Below are 18,924 nucleotides of genomic sequence, written 5' to 3'. Positions count from 1 at the left end.
GTATCAGACTTAAAAGCAAAATAATACGGCGTATTAGACTTTTATTTTCTCAACGTCTCAAACCAATGACTTACAGACCCAACCTCAGTATATTAAAAGGTGAAAGCAGAAAACATCTCAATTATGATACAAAGAAAAGTCACATCAGGTCACCTCCCTCCCTCAGATAATGTAAAGTCACAATAAAGATCTCGTAAACCTATGGCAGGTGTAGGCGTTGTTGCGATAGGTTGGCACAGGTCACTGAACAAAGTTCACAACCCTGCCAGACAATCCACACATCTTTTCCTGTTGACAGATTGCATCTAGCCTTTTCAGTTATGCTAATGGCACCATGAGCTCAGCGCTGAGGGGAACAGATGCACGTGAATTCTGCTGATGAGAGGTGGTTACAGCAGTGAGTCATAACTCACCATATCCTGGAAAGTCAGCTACTTTCAGGTATACGGACAGCGCTGTGAGAGAAAGCACAATCATCAGGTACATGGTCACGGAAAGGCAACTATTATAGCGTACATTAAACATTTATAGTGTTTTTTTTACATTCCATCCCTATATTTGTAGTTTTCAGTCTTTGTTTTATGACAAAGCCAAAACGATTTAGATGTGTATTCATAATTGTATAAAAAGCAAAGGAAAAATCTGTTGGTTAGACTTACCGTTCTTAAACCATAGACCATTCAATGAAATACCCACAAGAGCACAGTGAACAGGAGTATTGTCTGATAAAAAGTTTTTTATTTAGAAATAAACATGTTAAAACACCTTCTCAACAGTTTTAAACATACTACATTACTTTTATTTGTTTTATTTTTAAAAAAAATCACTACTGCTGTTTAGCAAGATCAGAACACAACACTGGTCTGAACAGTCGGCTCATCTCACCTAACAAAAGTGAATCCTCAATAATCCATCACAGCGGCTCAGACTAATGCTGCTCATAATAAAGAGACAACATGTTCTTTCTGTATGTGAGATCAGATTAAAGATGACCAAGTGCAGAGCAGCAAAACAACACTTGATCAAATATTTAACTGCTGGGAGCTCTTATTCTTAATTGCCACTGGTGACCATATCTGCAGCAGGTAAGAAACGATGTCAATCTTTTAGCCAAAGATAAAAACACATGCAGCATAGCTCTCTCTTAAGCCTCCCACTTAGACCTCCATGTTGGCTTCTCTTATTGGCTTTTGAAAGTTCGGAGAATCGCCGCCGTCCTGGCTGGGCGTCGACAGGTACTCTAACTCGTAGCCACCGCTCCTGTTGGCTGGGCGGACTTCACTCGATGTTTTCTTGTGTTCCCGGATCTGCTGTAGCTGGTGGCTTGCATATTCAGGCTTTGTGGTGAGGGGTCCTGCAGGGACCTCTATACCCAGGATGTCAGTGACCATGTAGGGGCGAAGCCAACCAACTAGTGGGGTGCTGCCAGGAGTGTAGTGGGTCTGTCGGTGGTAAAAGAGGAGACCGTCCACCTGCAGCCACAAATTCAGAATTAGGCCAATTGAGGTCTGACGTACGATGCTTTTCTGTTTGTCTTTCATAAAGAGATAATGATAGGTGTTAATGGATTTATAGTTTTATTTATAGCAGGACAAGGTGTTGAAAAAAGGTCACAGTGGTAAAGATTTGCACTCACGTTGTAGCTGTACTCAGCTGCCAGGGCTTTCTGAATGGATTCGGTCGTGCAGTCTGTGCTTTGGAGGCTCACAAACCGGAACTGTTGGACCAAACAAAGTCAGAGCACCATGAAGTTAATTATGACTATTATAATTTGTCTACAGTCAAATAGCTTGCAATGGGGAGATCTAATTCCTGATGCCTGATTCAACATCTAGTGGATTGGGCAACACTAATACTTGAAATTTAGAAGCAGAACTCAGAGCTCACTCAAGCTCCATAATCTTGTGGGTAATAATCCTTTTTAGTCCATAATTACTCCCCAATGGCATTCATTTTCCCTAAGGAAGTTTAGGTTCAAGTTCAGAGCTGTATTTTTCCCCACATGAGGGGAAAAGGTGCAGCAACAGTCAAACACAAAATGCCCAAAGCACAAGATTAAATAAACATGTTACAGTGTCTTAAGCAACAATACCGAGTACAGGAAACTAGAGTAAGAAGTGCAAAGACACTTTTCCGGTCGCTGACACTCACAGGGTTGCGTTTGGCGATCTCTGATAGGTCGTCTGTCTCCTGGACTTTAGATTGAAGCCAGTAGAAACGGAACTCGGTCTGTTGATGAGAAAACAAGTACTGTAAACAAAAAACTCCTATTTCCAATCCTGAGCCAATGAGATGGGCAATATGTTCAAAAGCACATCTGCGGCCCAGACGTTGTTACTTAAGCAATTAGACAAGCATTCCTGGATTGCTCTAGGACTAGAGGCCAGTCTTACTGGGCAATCGTAGACCGGGTGGCCTCTCCAGCACATGACGTCCAGGATGTAGTATGTTCTGTCCACTTCGCTGTATATGCAGTCCAAGATTGTGTAGTCTGCATAGAGAAAATATAACACCACTATTTACAGATGTGCAGAATTAACAAGTGTACATTTCCTTTATCAAAATATATTACTGAGGATATAACAAGGGTGAAAATGTGAAAACTTTTACTATAAATATGCAGGACCAATGACCAGTAGGAGTTTTTCCTCACTCAATGTGAGGGTCTAAGGACAGAGGATGTTCAACTCTTTACTGGGTATTTTAGTTTGTGTCTGTGGTGACACAGAGTGATGCACTTTATAATCATGAGTGATGAGGGAAAGCAGAAACATAACTGGTACTATGTCCAGTTCTCTGAAACACACGTGATGTGAAATGAATGTTGAAAAAGCACTTTAGGTTAAGGAATTAAACCCAATTCTATGAAACATAAATGAGGTAGTGAGATACGGAAACTGCTAGATTATGGACTTGGATTTTGGATTTTGAACTTGATTTAAGGGACAACTATCCGCCAGATTGAACCTGCCCACTTACCTTTCCCCATGGCAGAGTTGTGTCGGTTCCCACCAGGCAGCAGGGAGGGGAAACGGTTCACACAGTAGCCACTTTTAGTGTACGCCGCAGTGGAACCCTTCAGGAAAAAAAATAAATAAAAATACAAAACAGGAACAGAGACGATACATGATGAAAGAGACAATGGCTTCCGCTTTGTTAGTTTATCCATGCAGCATCAGTTAAACAGGATTAGATATGCCATCTGCCACGTCTTTATACAAAAACAGAGAATGAGTTTTTCTTTCATAGTATTTCTATTGATTGGCCTTATGGTCTTTCTTCACGCATCCTTGTGTATATTTAACCATTAAGCATGTAACACGTGGCTTTGAAAGCTGGCTTGAGTAACATTATACATCCAACTCTAAACCTTACACTTAGACCTTCATGTAAAGTCACAGAAAACATGTTCATGCCATGGTTTACAATACTGATAGGTTGATGATTTGTATAAATCTGTAAAGAAATCAATCAAACAAACAAAAAGGCAGATATCTATAATATCTTTAAAAGGAAAAGCCTCTTCAATTAGTTTGTGAATTCTAATGTATGTATAATCATTAATAGTATGAGTATGATACTCCTGAATTATTACCCTGCCCAATTTAAAATACAGTATATCAAGATTTATGCTCATATTCTCTGGCGCTATATTCATGCATTTACTTAACTCACCGACTTTAATTGCTGGAGTAATGAGAAAAAGGGGATCAGCTCCAAAAATACTGGCAAAAATAAAGGCGAAAAATGCTACACTGGTCAACTTAAATATACAAGTTGTAATAATAATAATCACCAGCGCTGTGAAGCAGTGGGGCACTGTCTCATTTGTCTTCTACAGCATGTGAACCCCAAATTCTCAGTGTGCACTTGGTAGTGGAGTGTCATAAATGTGTCATCTGTGAGATCAAGTTGTGAAATATTGACTGAAGAGCTGGTTGACTGTAGACACACAGTCTGTAGATGGCTGTTGCATCACAGGGTGTGTAGTGTTAGTGGCACTACAACAACACAGGTTTGTGTGTCCTGATAGAGGAAAACCGCAGGGCCAGTGTGACAGGATAGGCATGTTGTTCCAGTTATAAGTAATCCACATCTCATACTGATAAGAATTTCCAAGCTTTTGTTTAAGACTAATAAACTGCAAGACTGATACAAAACCAGGATAAATGAGCCATTTGTTTTACATGTTAAACCCTTTGTCACCTTGGTGACAAACTCTCATTTTGACCCATTGACTACTGAGACACTGTGGCTCAATGCAATTTGTGTTATCTGTGGTTCTGGCACAACTTGCATTTGATAATTCTCATTTTTCAATTTCCTCAACACTTCATTATATCATTATATCTCTGTCGTCCTATAGAACTGTTTCCAGTGGCTAGTTAAGCAGCTGCACATTTGTTTGATTACACTGGTTCACATAGCGACTCATACTCAAATTACACAAATTCCATGATTCGTATGGTACTCAATGTGCACATAAATTAACATCTCATCAGCGTTATAATAATTAAATCACTTCTGGTTTCCAGCTTTCTCTACCACAAAATCAGGGGAAATTCTTCCTGTTCCCACATATTATTAAGCCTGTGCGAGGTTGTTCAGAGAAGAGAGATTAACACAACTCAACTCATTCTCTTTGATACCAGGAATGCACCAATTTACAAGAAATGGGTGTCAAGAGCAGCAATCCTCACAAAACACTTGTTCAGTAAAGCTGTGACACAGCATTCAAATGAGAAACGAGTCTGCCTCTGTGCTCCAAGTAAATCAAATCTGGAAATTAGTGTAAGACTTTCCATCAGGGTTGGAAGATGACACATCAAAATCAGCAGAGATGTAAAGTGATTCAGATTAAGAAGTTGGTCACAGAATAATTCCAACTGGTTTTGACAGTTTTATATGCAGACAATTATCAATGTAGGGCACTACAGTAAATATCTTCTTGAAATTAGGACTGCAGCAACAGAACATGTAAAACAGTGAAACCGCAGTAACAAGTTCTTACCTTAGAGGCAACAATGAGAGATCTTTTCCCCACAGGACAGACAACCATCAGCCAATCAGTGTCCAGCTCTGATGGCACATCCACCAGCCACTCTGACAACATGATCTGAGAAGAATGCATATCATCTTTTTATAATCAACAAACTAAGCACTTCATCTTACATTTGATTAAAATAAAATAAAATGTAAAATAATGTTTTTTTTAACATTATTGTGACATTCTTTATTTGTCTTTTACATTCTAATACACAATCTAATGCTGGAGAGCTAGGCTAACTAGAAAATGTGCTGCCATCTGCTGGACTAAAGGAAGAATGCAGCAAAATCATAGTAAATTAAGCAATGTGGTGTCCCTCACTCCTTACATGAGTAAGATAATATAGGTGGGTCATAATATTCAAACACTGACCTGGTTAGCATAATGTTTTGGCAGCTTCCTCCTCTCAATCTCCATCCCCTCTTCCTCTGAAGTACCATTTTGCTCCTGTTCCCCCTCCTCCAGTTTCTCCATGTTCTCCTCCCCATCACTGTCTGCTCCAGTCCAGTCCCCATCAGCCAGACGCCGCGCATGGTTGACATAGTTTAACCTTTTACTGAGAAACAAAAAACATCATCTGTGGAATTTAAAGGTGCAATAACTGCATGTATGTAGCTAGAAACAGCCCAAACCAGATGTGAATCATGATGGAGGAAAGACCTCCAGGGCACTGTGAATATAAATGCAGTGGAGGCCTTAGCCTCTTATTTACACCAGGTTTAGGCAACAGGAAATTGAAGTAAATTTTCTAAATCTAAACAAGGATTATTTGGACTGGATAAATAATAGAATGTAATACCTTTTTTGTAAGTCAAGGAAGCGCCTGCGCCGCTCACTCTGCTCAAGGATGCTGTACTTGCTCTTGTACTGGGCCAGCCGAGGGTGGGGGGCAGCTGTACTGTTGGGCTCCTTGGACACAGCAAAGCTGGCCGAGAGAGCTTGGGTCAGGTCATCCATGGGGACTCTGTAAATCAGTGCAAAGGTAGCTTGTGAACATTTGTTCCCTCTTGCCAAGAATCATTATCCCCCTCACTAGAGGCCATTGCTAAATACATGATTAATAACCCTGAATAGGCAACATAAGATTTCAAAAACCAGGTCAGGACGGGCCCTTGATCTGCAATCCCTCAATTCTATCAGAGCAGCCACAGACTCAGAGTAGATTATACAGTTAACAGGTCTGACCTCCTCAATCCACTGCATTGCCCATAAGATCACCAGTTGCTTTGTGCAAGCTGCCGTATGAGCAGGAAATTAGATTATTTTTCTTATACCCTCCAACCACCAGCAATCTTCCAATAGTCATTTTGCAGTACAGTTGTGCTTGAGGCAAATTACATTACATGTCATTTAGCAGACGCTTTTATCCAAAGCGATTTACAAGGGAATTGAGTTACAACCTGCCAGGGGTGGAGTTGAACCGGTGACAATGATGTCTCTGAACACAGGGGTACTGGTCTTAACCACTGAGCCACTCCAACCCCCCCCCCCCCCCAATCAACTTAGCCCATAAGTGTAAAAATGTCATTCATCATAAAATTAATGATTTTATGCTCTCCTCACATACTGGTCTAAGACACCAATATAGTCCATTGTCACTGTACTAATTCTAAACCCATTTTATTAATATTTCACAAAGTACCTTTTTCAAGAAAATAAAACAACTAAAATCAAGCTATTAGTAACCAATTCTGTCTATTAAATTACAAAGAACAGATGTTAATGCTATGGGCTGATGTGCAGGACAGGATGGATGTTTTCCTGATTTTTAAATTTGGTATCACCACTACATGCTTCAATTTTACTGACATCCTAGCATCCCATATGTAGTTATAGGGAGCAAGGACATCCCCCAACATAATATAGTATATAATAAGTGTTCATAACTGATCATAATCCTGGTCTGGAGTTGTATTAGCCCCAGCCTTTATTACATCCGTGGGCTCTTTTATTGTAAAAAACAAACAAATAAAAAAAACAATCCACAAACACATCACACGTCTTCTTCAACAATAGAATCTAATTTAAATTTTCTATGTTTAAGGTTTCCTCTCAGAACCTTCAAGCCCTCTTCTCCTAGTGAGCTAGAGTATGCATGCTCTGAAAAACCTTCACACACACTTCTCTTTACTGTTTATTGCTTCAGTAAAGAAATGTAATTGTGACTGGTATGAATTGTAGTTATATATGCAGTTTCAGGTGAAATTCAGTGTATGGGTTTGTCATTATATATATATATATATATATATATATATCTAGAATTCAGTTTTGAAGATATCTTTAAATCCAGTTTCAGTTATCATTGACAAGTCATAATTCAAGTTTGAGATATCTACAACTTCATTCTTACTATGTGAAACTTCATTCAGGATATCTAAAAAAAAATACAATGTAGATATCTTCAATTGAGGATAATTAAAGATATTTTGAACTTGAATTATGCCAAGTCAAAATGACGTTGTAGATATCAGAAACTGGATTGTAGATATCTATAATGACAAACCCCTTACACACGTGAAGTCATTCTGACTGGTAAAAACTGAATTACGGATATGTGACGTCATTTACACTGGTAAAAACAGAATTGCAAATATCTGTAACTGTAGTTTTGACTAGCATGTATGACGGGGTCTGTTTTGCATGATTTAACGCAGAAACTTTCCGAGAAGATAACAGTTCATTTTAGCAGCTAGCATTATGCTAAATGTTCTAGCATACAGTTGTGTTTACGCCGACCCGACAAACGCAGCGTTACTGTTTCTGTTTTATCAAACACGCATAATTATCAACCTCGTCTTAATAACTGTGCAGTTAGTGTGGACGGACAACAGAGAATAAATCAGCTACTTAGGTACCTTGGACATGGATGGATCACCGCTGCTGCTCCTTTAGCTGAGGCGTCACGCTGTCATCTTTCCCACCAGTTTTTAGTTGGCCGACCAACAGCAGCAAACTATCCCGGGGTTTCACAGAGCAGTTATGTACACAGGGTGGGAAACATCTGAATATCCAAAAAATAATTACCTTCCATTTTGGTCAACATACTATGTAATGTGATGATTTTACCGTGAAGTTTAACCTAATTTACAGAGCAGTGTTACATTGTTTGTCACAGTTTGATGTTTACACTAGTAGACACAATAAGGCAAATGGGTAGAAATACTCAAAGAGTTCACACAGAAAAAGCGAAAGTGCATTACTGTGTTTCCTAATAAAATACGAATTTGCAAAAGACACACAGCCTGACCGTTCTTACTAACCGTACATGGACTAAAGGTATTAAAATTTTTACATAAATAATATCAGCAAACATAACAATGAAACTGTCAAAGTGATGATAACAGGCGTTCAATATGATTATAATTAAACTGTCAACACTTTTCAGTCAACAGCAGTTTCTTTATACAGTCTTTTTTGGGGACCTCCATTTATTTTATCTAAACTTCTCATTTACAACACTGTAAGGCACTTGAACGTCTTGAGATACACAAGAATATAAACAACACTATAGCAGACAATTAGGTAGGCTACAAAACATATGGAGATATGTACATGAACAACAAAAAATAAATGAAGCTAAAATAAATAAACACATAATAAGACTTGGTGTTCCGTTTGTGAGGTCATTTCTTGGCATATTTTTGATTTAATTAATTTTACGGGACATAATTATTTGAAGCCTTGTGGTTTGTATTGTGGTTATTCCCAGTTATTCCTGTTGAGGGCGATGTTGAGTTAACTTCTCCTCTAGTCGAAGACCATAAAGGAGTTGAGGAAAAAAAAAGAGTCGAACTTGCATTCAATTGTCCAAGCCTAACGTCATGGAAAGAGTTACTTTGTTGCAGAGCGCACAGGAATAAACCGTATGAAACAACAGTTACCTCGCATGCGTGGTGATCGTGGGTAGGATTTGACTGTTTGCGTGTTTGCTAGTTTGTTAATTTAAAAGGCTCGAGGAGAAGATGCGCAGGAACCTGTTTACAAGGAAAACGCAGCAAGTTTGAGTCTGGGGGGACTGTGGAGCAGGCAGTCTGAAAATGCACACGGATACCATTACTCGTGCCTCTGTTTCTCCTCACGCTAGACCAATTAGTCCTGGAAATGTTTTCGTCAAGGATCTTTCCTGGGCTCTGCGATGAGAAGCAAGTGTCCGAGGTTTCAGTGACCAGATTCTGAGGATTAAAACCTGCATCGCTGCTGCTGGAGGAGCTCCTCGATACTAGTTTTGTTTCTGGAACCTGTTGAGTTTGTGATGTGAAGTGAAGTGATGTTTAAATGATCTCCGCTATGGAGGAGTTAATGCTTTATAACGCTGTTATAGTATAAACGCTATTGTTATCTGTTAGCATAGAATATAAGACGATATAGTGCATTAGCCTCAAGGGGCCGAGGATGCTAGTGGTCACAACAGGCTTTTAATTTTGACTGAAATGAAGTAATAGCTTTACATAACTGTTCACTCTGCCTGTGTTTCTAAAGAATCACATCATTAAATTTACATGAAGGTCATCTTGTGCTGTTGTTGTTCACCTGATACAACAGCTGACATGTAATTTGATATGAGTTTTAATTTTACAGTGAGCTTGTGTTATTTGTTTCCAATACTGCATGCATCAAGCCAGTAGCATCACTATAATCACTATGTGCATGTAGGAATTTCAGCTTCTTTTTTTTTGACCGACTTTAATATCAGGATGTCAGTGAAAGCTAAAGCCATCTACACATTTCTGAGTGAAAACAAAGAGGAGATCAGCATCCAGGAGAATGAGGAACTGGTTATCTTTGATGAGAAGTCAGTAGACGGCTGGTTCCAGGGGGAAAACAGCCGAGGGGAGAGGGGTCTCTTCCCCGCATCTTATGTGGAAATAATTCGCACTCGCTCAAACTCTAATGTGACTGACTGCTCCATCAGCCCAGCAGGCTCTTTAGAGAAGGACTCCTCCTATTTCCCCTCTATTCCAATCACCCCTCCTCATTTGCAGCAACCATATGATGATGACGACGATGATGACTGGGATGACTGGGATGACAGGTCCACAGTGGTGGAGGATGCTGATTATAGCAGAAGCCCCGGGGCTAATGGACATGCCCATCGGAGCCCAGTGTCTAACAACCCAAATGTGCACTACCGAGCCAAACCACACATGGAGCGACAGGACAGCATCTCCAGCTCCAGGAAAGGCAGTATGGTGGGCAGAAACTTGAATCGGTTTTCCAGCTTTGTCCGCTCAGGGGTGGAAGCATTTGTACTGGGTGATGTACCCATGATGGCAAAGATAGCTGAATCATACACCATCGAAATGAGTCCTTTGGGGCCCGGTTGGCAGGCAAATCCACAGCCTTTCTGCTGCTCCATTGAAGACCCCACAAAACAAACAAAGTTCAAGGGCATCAAGACCTACATTTCATACCGGGTCACGCCAAGTCACACGGGGAGTCCCGTCTACAGGCGTTACAAACACTTTGACTGGCTGTACAACCGCTTACTGCACAAGTTCACTGTGATCTCTGTGCCTCACCTGCCTGAGAAGCAGGCCACGGGGCGATTCGAGGAAGATTTTATCGAGAAGCGCAAGAGACGACTGATACTGTGGATGAACCACATGACCAGTCATCCAGTCCTTTCCCAGTATGAAGGCTTTGAGCATTTTCTAATGTGTGCTGATGACAAGCAGTGGAAACTAGGGAAGAGACGGGCAGAGAAGGATGAGATGGTGGGTGCACATTTCATGCTTACCCTCCAGATTCCTAATGAGCACCAGGACCTTCAGGATGTAGAGGAGCGGGTCGACACCTTCAAGAACTTTGCTAAGAAAATGGATGACAGTGTGATGCAGCTCACACATGTTGCCTCAGAGCTTGTGCGTAAACACCTGGGTGGGTTCAGGAAAGAGTTCCAGCGACTGGGAAATGCGTTCCAGTCAATCAGCCAAGCATTTATGCTGGACCCTCCCCACAGCTCAGAACCCCTCAACAACGCCATCTCACACACAGGCCGCACCTATGAGAACATTGGAGAGATGTTTGCAGAGCAACCTAAGTATGACCTCTTCCAGATGCTGGACAAGCTGTCACTTTACCAAGGCCTGCTTGCCAACTTTCCCGATATTATTCATCTACAGAAAGGTAATGACCCCATCTATGCGTGGTTTCAATTTCTTAACTTTTGTTCCCCCAATGTGTGATAAGTGGAAACAGAAATGTGTAAAATGGTGGAAAAATAAAATCACCACAGATGTTTGGATGTCATTCTCACCCTTACATCCCTTTTTCATTCTTGCAGCTACAATGCTCTAATCAGCTCATATTTAAATATTAAACCTTTATTATTATACAGTTTTCGTTTTTCCAAACATCTGGCCACATTCTAGAGTTTTCATGCACATCATTTTAGACTTTATAAGAGAATATATATGTCTTGAAGATAGAAGGCCCCTCATGTTTCTTGCAGATTATCTCTGGAGCTAAATCCTCGGACACAGACATAGCCCAGCAATAATAACAAGTGAAACTATGCATCTTCTTGTCCTGCATGGTGTTGTGGCATCTAAGAATGTGGATAAACAGCTACTGCTCTGGGAAAGCATAGCAAATGCCTCAATTGTAGTTAAGATAATACACAAAGTGTTTGGTGGTGATGGGATCAGACTAAGCTGATGGCCAGTGATCATGATTTGTTTCTCAGGCTCTATTATTTATTTTGCTGTTTAGGTCCGCTTTGGCCTCCAGCATCTCCGCCACACATAAACACACACATATACGCAGGTTTGCGCAGCTATTCTTCTTCGGACACTGCATTGATTTCCATTCATTTTGACAACCTAAACAAAGGGTTATCCCTTACCTTAACCACAATTCGAATCTTGGCCCTGATCTTAACCAGGTCCTCAAAAATTAAGTTCCACCTTATCAGGACTAGGTTTTGGTCTCCATGAGTACTACTGGTCCTGAGATTGTTTATGCCAGAGAAGGTCCTAAAGAGGCAAGAAATAAAACATAACAAATATTGATGGGTTTAGATAACCTGTGCAATCATGTCTGTGAAGAGAAGTAGCATATGAGACAAATCATCTGTACATCACTTGTCTAGTTCTAACCCTGTACTGATTACATTAATAAGTACATTGCAAGATAATTGAAGATAAAAGATACTTTACATACTTCAGTAGAATATGATAACATGAGGGTGATATTCAATAAACCTCCATACAAAAGCCTGTCTGTCTCAGTATAGACAGTGTTACTGAAAATTATCCAACTGTTTACCTCAGGAGAGATACAACAAAACGGCCATTAATATTAAATTGATGAGGGAGTTGTGTTGTAGAATAAATGAACCAGCAGCCATGAAGTGAGAGTCACACTGGAGTATCACTGGCAGGTAGTGGTTAGGACTGTCTTGTGTTGTCAGGTTAATTGGGACCACGGTCCTCCTTATTCAGTATTTAGGTTGGGTCAGTAGGTTAAAAATGTGATTAAAGTGTTACCAAACCCCCCTGATCTGAGGCTAAGCTGTGAGTAAGAGGGGTGTAGAAAGATGGGTAAGGGAGCACTGCAGGGGGTGTAGTCATCTGTACAATGTTGTTAGCTGGTTTGAGAGTGATAGTAGTGTTTCCAATAAAATAAGCTATGAGTGACGACTCCAGTCGCAATAGCTCTGATTCTTTTGTGCTGATAACTTTTCTCCCTATGCAACTTTTGTGACGAAAGAGCAGGGTGCCCTGGCCAATGGCAACATTTCAATGCAGCCTGTGTTTGGGCACAAGTGGTTTAGGGTTTTAGTTCAGTTTAAATGTAAATTGAACCAATTGATCCGCAGCATTTGAGCTTATAGCAAACATATGTGGTAGGATATAAAGTTGTAATCCTTAGAAACAGTCTTTAAATTTGTTTGTTTCGACAGTCTTGATGCATAGAGTTTTTTTTAATGTGACAACTTGTTGAGGGAAAACTCCATGGACATGTTTATTGTCGCTGTTGTGGTGTGTGGTCAAAAAGTAATGTGCAGCAGTCCTAATGCCAAATACACTTATTACTTATTGAGACCCAGCCTTTTCTCATAGCTGCTGTCAGATATGTGAAATACATCTACCCTTTGCACCAAATGAATCAAAATACTGGATTATTGACTTTTTAAAGTCTCCATAGTAGCATAATAGTTTTTAATTATTAACCAGATAGACATGAAATCATAAAACGCAATGTTGTCCTATTACTGAAACATTCCTGATTTGAATACTTGCGGCTGTGCTTGTTATGGCTGATTTTCATAAACCACATGGTAAAACGTTCGTTTTCAGGTTTACAACCCAAGCATTGTTTTTGTGGAAGCTTTCCCCAACACTGACCTATCAGCATTCTATGTCAGTAACCGTATCAGCTGACAGGTGTTAGCACAGGAGGGAAAAATGGTTTATTATGAGGAAGAATGCTGTTAATAAAGGGTATTCTCCTCTTCATGCATCTGTCCCTCATTATCATAGTTCATTTGGGATCCAGTTCAGCAAGTTACATGTTGATACTCCACCCAAGAAGGAATGAGAAAACCTAAGCCAAATGAATAATATTGAAGTCACACACATTGTGAAAGATTAATATTACTAATCAGCCAGGTGATGTAAGGTAATGTAGGTAGTTCAGTTTTCAGACTTAAACCTATATACAGTTCAGGTAAAGTAAAAAAAAAAAAATGTGTTGAAGTTAAAGGTAACAAAAGGGAAATAGCATTTACCCTTTTTCTGCAGAAGTTGTCTTGTTTAGGGGAACATGATTTCCTAGAAGGGGAACACAAAAGGGAATAGGTGGTATACAATTAGTGTGTTATTTTCAAACGTGTGTGGCATTCAGTGTGTTTTTACCACATAGCTATACTTCAGTTAAGGCTTGCATATGGTCTGACAAAGTAGGGCTATGTAGCACATCCTTTGTTTGGACTGAATTGGCATATTAGGTTATCATTTTGTTCATTTATTGGTAATCTGAAAGCTGGCATCTAATTCCTGCACAATTGTTCCATTATTAAAAATACAGAATATCGAGCTCTGGTGGCTGATGTCACACAAGCAAGGTAACACTCCCTGGCATGATACTACGCTGCTTCCTCTTTATTAGACAACACATAAATCAGCAAAAACAAGGAACAGATTTTGTGGTTAACTCTCGGTGAATAATGGACTCAGTCTAACTGACATACAAGTCTGTGCAACAACGTGAGCACAGCAACTATTTACATTACACTGCCTGTTGCTAATGCTAACGCGATACTTACCCTTTCAGTGACAACAACATTGTCTTTAGAGTTAAATGTTTGTCACAAAGCCAGATATCATCCATTTGTTTCCCTCCTGACTCTTGTAAACTTTCATTGACTCTCTGGAGTAAGAGGAATGGAAGCTAATCTGGAAGTTGAAAATGTCAGGATACTGCAGGTTTGGAATAATGTCCACTCCTGCTGTTTAAAAAAACACGGTGGGGGATTATAAGGATAAGACAACACACTCATAGTATGGAATATTTCCTTCCTCGTACTTCAGTTTCATAAGGGGGTTTGCCCTGGAAGTTACAGTATAGCAGAGATAGTAAAGTGGATGACGCCGTTTAATGGCTTAAAAGAGCGTTTGGAATAGTTTTGGCTAATGCAAGTACACTACTCAACTAAAGATACAAACTAGTCTTGTCATTTTTAGATACTTGAATGCATAAATGTTCCATATTTTATCTTTAATTGAGGACAATGATAACACTCTGTGGTAAATAAAAACATGAAGCTAGGAGATGCTTAGCTTATCTTAGCTTAGCAGAGGGAAACTGCCTAGCTCTGTAATTTAACAAAGTCTGCCTACCAGCTCTCACTAATTAGCACATTCTATCTTGTTTGTTCAAACTACTCAACATGGACGTGTTAGTATAATTATTTGATATTTTAACTGGGATTAGACACCAAAATATTGATATTTGATAACGTACATGAGGAGGTTGTGCAGCAATGTTTTTTTTCATTCAGGCAGAGACCTTTTCTCTCAGCTGTGTTCCCTGCCGGTCCAGAAAACTCTCCTTGATGTGACTTGTGTTGTGCTGAACCAGATACAGCTGTGGCAACACAGAACACGCAGAACTGAGGTCAACCTTTTATTGTGTGCTCCTCCTCCTTTCTCTTCAGCTCTTCATTGCTTTGCTCCTGTCTGACTTTCCCCTATAGAAGCAGTTTTTTCACATCTCCTGGGGAGCTTTTGATCTGCAGGAATGTTACCTGTCTTTCAGATGGTGGTAGGCAATGATTGCATTGATAAAATGGGCGTAGGGAGGAGAAGATTTGGGGGGAAAATGGCAGGGTGTGCTCCATAAATCTTTATCTTCCATTTTCTCTCTACGTTGCTGGCTTTCAGTGTGTCTTAAAAGATTCACCTGTATTCTGTTCTTCGTCTCTTTCCCTCCTGTTTCCCACAAGGACATCCATAACATGATTGTCTATGCTGCTGCCCTGGTTTCAATCATCAAAGTAAAACGGTCTGGTCCAGAGGCTTGGATTTCTTATAGTACGATGCATCACTTTGAACCACTGCCAGAACAAATCTCACAGCTAGACATTGAATTCAATAAAATACTCCAATTGTTCAATTACAATGCATTGTTATAGAATAAAGGCCCTCTGAGGCTTTTCTGTGAAATGTTGACGTGAGAAGTCCTGCATACAGCTGCCTATTACACTTACTTTTTGGTTATTATGGTCACTGAAATGTGCTGTGGAGTAACCTGTTGAATCAGTAGTTCTGCATCAGTTATATTGTTCGTAAAAGTATGGAATCACTCTATACCAAATAGTTACAGTGACGTACAGCGCAGTCTCCTCTGCTTTCATCAGTTTTCCACTTATCGAAGGCGACTTCTTCCCCTGCTTCGAAAAGCAAAGAGGAGTCCAAACAACACGTGTGGCTAACACAGTTGTTGTTGTTGTTGTTGATATGGCGCCACACAGGATGTGACACTGTAATCTGCTGCTGGAAATCTTTGCACACTAAGAGGGGAAGGTGACATAAAGGGTTGTGACTATGACCGGACAGCAATAGGATCTTGATGTGGACACCAGAGATGCATGTACATAAATACCAGGTGTAAATGTATGTGGTGAAGCGCTATCTGATCACAGAAAACACATTCCAATGCCATGTGTAATGCGGGCATATGTGTGAGAGCAAATTAGATAAGTTCAGTGCATTCTTTTTTGCCTGGCAACAACCCACTAATAGCAGACAAAACCACCTCTTGAATAGTCACAATTGTCATAGGGAACACAATACAGTGAAACCAAACCTCCCCACATGTATCAGTATAACCCGTTCACTTTTGTCAGATGAAATCTGAGCCATTGGATCACCATTAGACTCTGCATCACCTGTGTCTCCAAATGGAAGTGTGGATGAAAGCAAGGCAATCCTGACTGTTAAATGATTGTGTCTGGACCAATAAAAATAGGAATTTCTGCATTAGTTTAAAGTTGTGGGTTAGTTAGAAAAGGCCACAGCACAATGACTATAGTTAAAGGTCCCAAATTACAAGGGTGTGAATGACACTAACCCCAAACCAAAAACAAATGTTCTGTGCTACATTTGTAAAGATAAAATGCACCAGGCTTGTATTTATTCTGCTTTTGTCATGACTAATTTTCTTGGTATAGAAAGTGCTGTGCTTGTCTTTACAGCCCTTTAGCTGTTGCTGACACTGGGCTAAAACCCTCTGTGATCTGCACTATTCAGTTTGAAAATGAGTGAGATCCCTTGGGATGTCTCCAGCTTGCCAGCCAGACTTTAATCTGGACAAAAGGTGAGTTGTCCACCGTATGGCAACACAGTACAAAACCACACGTTGTGTCAGTTTGAAGGAATGAGGAAAACATTACTCAGGAAATGTGTTCCGCTTTATTTGTTTTTGGATTTTGCCTGTATGCAAAAGTATGTATATTTTTCTGAACAGTTCTCAATATTGTCTAATTCTTTACCAAGCAGTGACCAGGAGCAGATGTTTACAGGATGATACATGACATGATATGGTACTGATTAACATTCCATAAGCTGGTTACAAACAACAAAATAGCACATTGTCAACAAGTCCACAGAATGAAATCTGTAAAACCATTCTAATGAAAGCACACTCTGGTTTCCAGAAGAGTGTAGTGACCCAGCTACGGCCCCTTTGAATGTTGATTGTATGTTATTTGGTTGGCTACACTCCCCTTTGCTGAGGGTGGTGACTTTGGAGAGCAAACGTTCTTTCTCTCCTGTTTGCTCACTCATAAATCCTGACAAAGGCTAGGCCCTCGTCTTCACATACACTGTCCATCCAAAGGCTTCTGCATTCCTGCCTGTGTTGGCCCTTTTCAATGCTGTTTCACACTAAAGCGGATCACAGATGTCTCCAAGAACCCAGTTTTTACCACTGCAGCTTCCTGCCCCCACCACTATAGAAAAACACATGTTGGGAGACATTATTGTATTTTAAATAAATGAGGAGGCCAGTAAATGATATATATTGCTTTTTGATTAGCGATATTACCTGATACTTTTTTTGAAGACACCTTATAATATATAATATATAACTTATAATATAAGTATACTTATATTAATGGCTAAAAGTAGTATGCAGGAATAATGTGAGAATGGTAACATTTTTAGCAGCTTGGTCTACTGCTCCTAAATGCAGTCTAAAAATATGACACTGCTGAATGTTTTACACTTTCTCCCTCCAGCATTAAGTCAACCAGGCAAGCTGAGGGCTTTCTGTGAGTATTCTGCCTAATCGTCTACTTGCAAAATAAATGCAAGCAGAGTTCATTGGAAACTTTGCATTGCTTTTATGTACGAATGTGTTTTTCTGAATATCGAGGCCACATATTCTGGGTTAGATGGGATGAGCTGGATAAAGGATGGAGGGAGAGATTGGTTTCTAAGTACTTACAGTCTGTATTTATATCGGACTCAACAGCTCAATGTTCTTTACACAACAGTCTTACGCTATATTCACTCATTCACAAAAATTCATACAGCCTAAGTGTCTTTGCCACGCATTTTTCTGTCATACATTACTCACACAGTACCACCACAGCTGTCAGTCAGGGGCAATTTGGAGTCAAGTGTCTGGGACACTTGAGCACACAGACTGATGCTATAGCCAAGGATCAAACCACTGACCTCTCATTAATTCACCTCCTGAGCCTCTGCTCTCCGCAAGCTTCCTCTGACATGAAGGAAGTTAGTCATATTTATGGATGTTTTGTTCATTTCACTCTTTGGCATCATGTTCATCAGTTAGCCTACAGATAAATAGTTGCTTTGGCTCTGTATTTTGAGATAGGGACATTTTCCCCCTCCAGTGCAGCTTAAGTGTAGCTAAAACAGCTCCTAACTGAAACGTAATCTTCTTTGTTCCTCTGTTTCCCCTGAAATAAATGATGTTTTCACTGTCATAAAGCCTCTGGGTGTTCACCAGTTGTAGCTCCCGCCATGGTAACACTGACAAGATGCTTGTGGTTGGCATCGAGATGTCATATCCCTCAGAGGAGAGTGTTGTTTGAGCTGCATTCTCTAGTTTTCTTTTATTGTGTCCTGTTTTGTTAGGAGAGCATTAAGAAGCAAACATACATTCATGTTTGAAACATTGTTTGAAACGTTGTTTTTTTTGTCACTTGGGGTCATAAGATGAGCTAACATGCTGAGTGTTACTGTTTGGCTTGTCAGTGTGTTTAGAGCTAGTCTTAGTCGGACTAACATACATAGATAATGCGATTCATAGTCCAATTACTCCTGCATGTACATGCTTAGTTGGACTGGAGTTGGACTTGGTGTTTCCTCCCCGGACTTTGACCTGGAAGTAGAATCAGATGG

The 18,924-nt window shown here is 40.1% G+C and overlaps 2 protein-coding genes and 1 long non-coding RNA gene across 3 annotated transcripts in view; 1 reads left to right on the top strand and 2 right to left on the bottom strand.

Annotated features, from left to right (window-relative positions):
- Positions 1-716: 716 nt before the first annotated feature.
- snupn (snurportin 1) lies at positions 717-8,013 on the bottom strand. Its single transcript, XM_058645017.1, has 9 exons — positions 7,903-8,013; positions 5,847-6,011; positions 5,420-5,603; positions 5,012-5,116; positions 2,980-3,076; positions 2,394-2,491; positions 2,152-2,229; positions 1,637-1,717; positions 717-1,472 (listed from the first exon to the last, which is right to left on the bottom strand). Exons 2-9 carry the CDS (start codon positions 6,002-6,004, stop codon positions 1,158-1,160), a joined length of 1,116 nt encoding a protein of 371 aa, XP_058501000.1. The 5' UTR covers positions 6,005-6,011; positions 7,903-8,013; the 3' UTR covers positions 717-1,157.
- An 820-nt stretch (positions 8,014-8,833) lies between these two features.
- Positions 8,834-18,924, top strand: part of snx33 (sorting nexin 33) — an 18,213-nt gene continuing 8,122 nt past the window's right edge. Inside the window, exon 1 of the mRNA XM_058645016.1 lies at positions 8,834-11,173. Within this exon, the coding sequence (XP_058500999.1) occupies positions 9,742-11,173 (1,432 nt within the window). The 5' untranslated portion in view covers positions 8,834-9,741. The remainder of the gene's footprint in view (positions 11,174-18,924) is intronic.
- LOC131469734 (uncharacterized) overlaps positions 11,691-18,924 on the bottom strand; it is a 27,874-nt gene continuing 20,640 nt past the window's right edge. Inside the window, exons 3-4 of the long non-coding RNA XR_009241834.1 lie at positions 13,779-13,821; positions 11,691-12,021 (exon numbers count right to left, since the gene is read on the bottom strand). This is a non-coding gene — a long non-coding RNA (uncharacterized LOC131469734). The remainder of the gene's footprint in view (positions 12,022-13,778; positions 13,822-18,924) is intronic.

This window comes from Solea solea, chromosome 12 (genome assembly GCF_958295425.1).
Source record: "Solea solea chromosome 12, fSolSol10.1, whole genome shotgun sequence".
Classification (NCBI taxonomy): domain Eukaryota; kingdom Metazoa; phylum Chordata; class Actinopteri; order Pleuronectiformes; family Soleidae; genus Solea; species Solea solea.
This window is presented reverse-complemented; position numbering and strand designations above follow the sequence as displayed.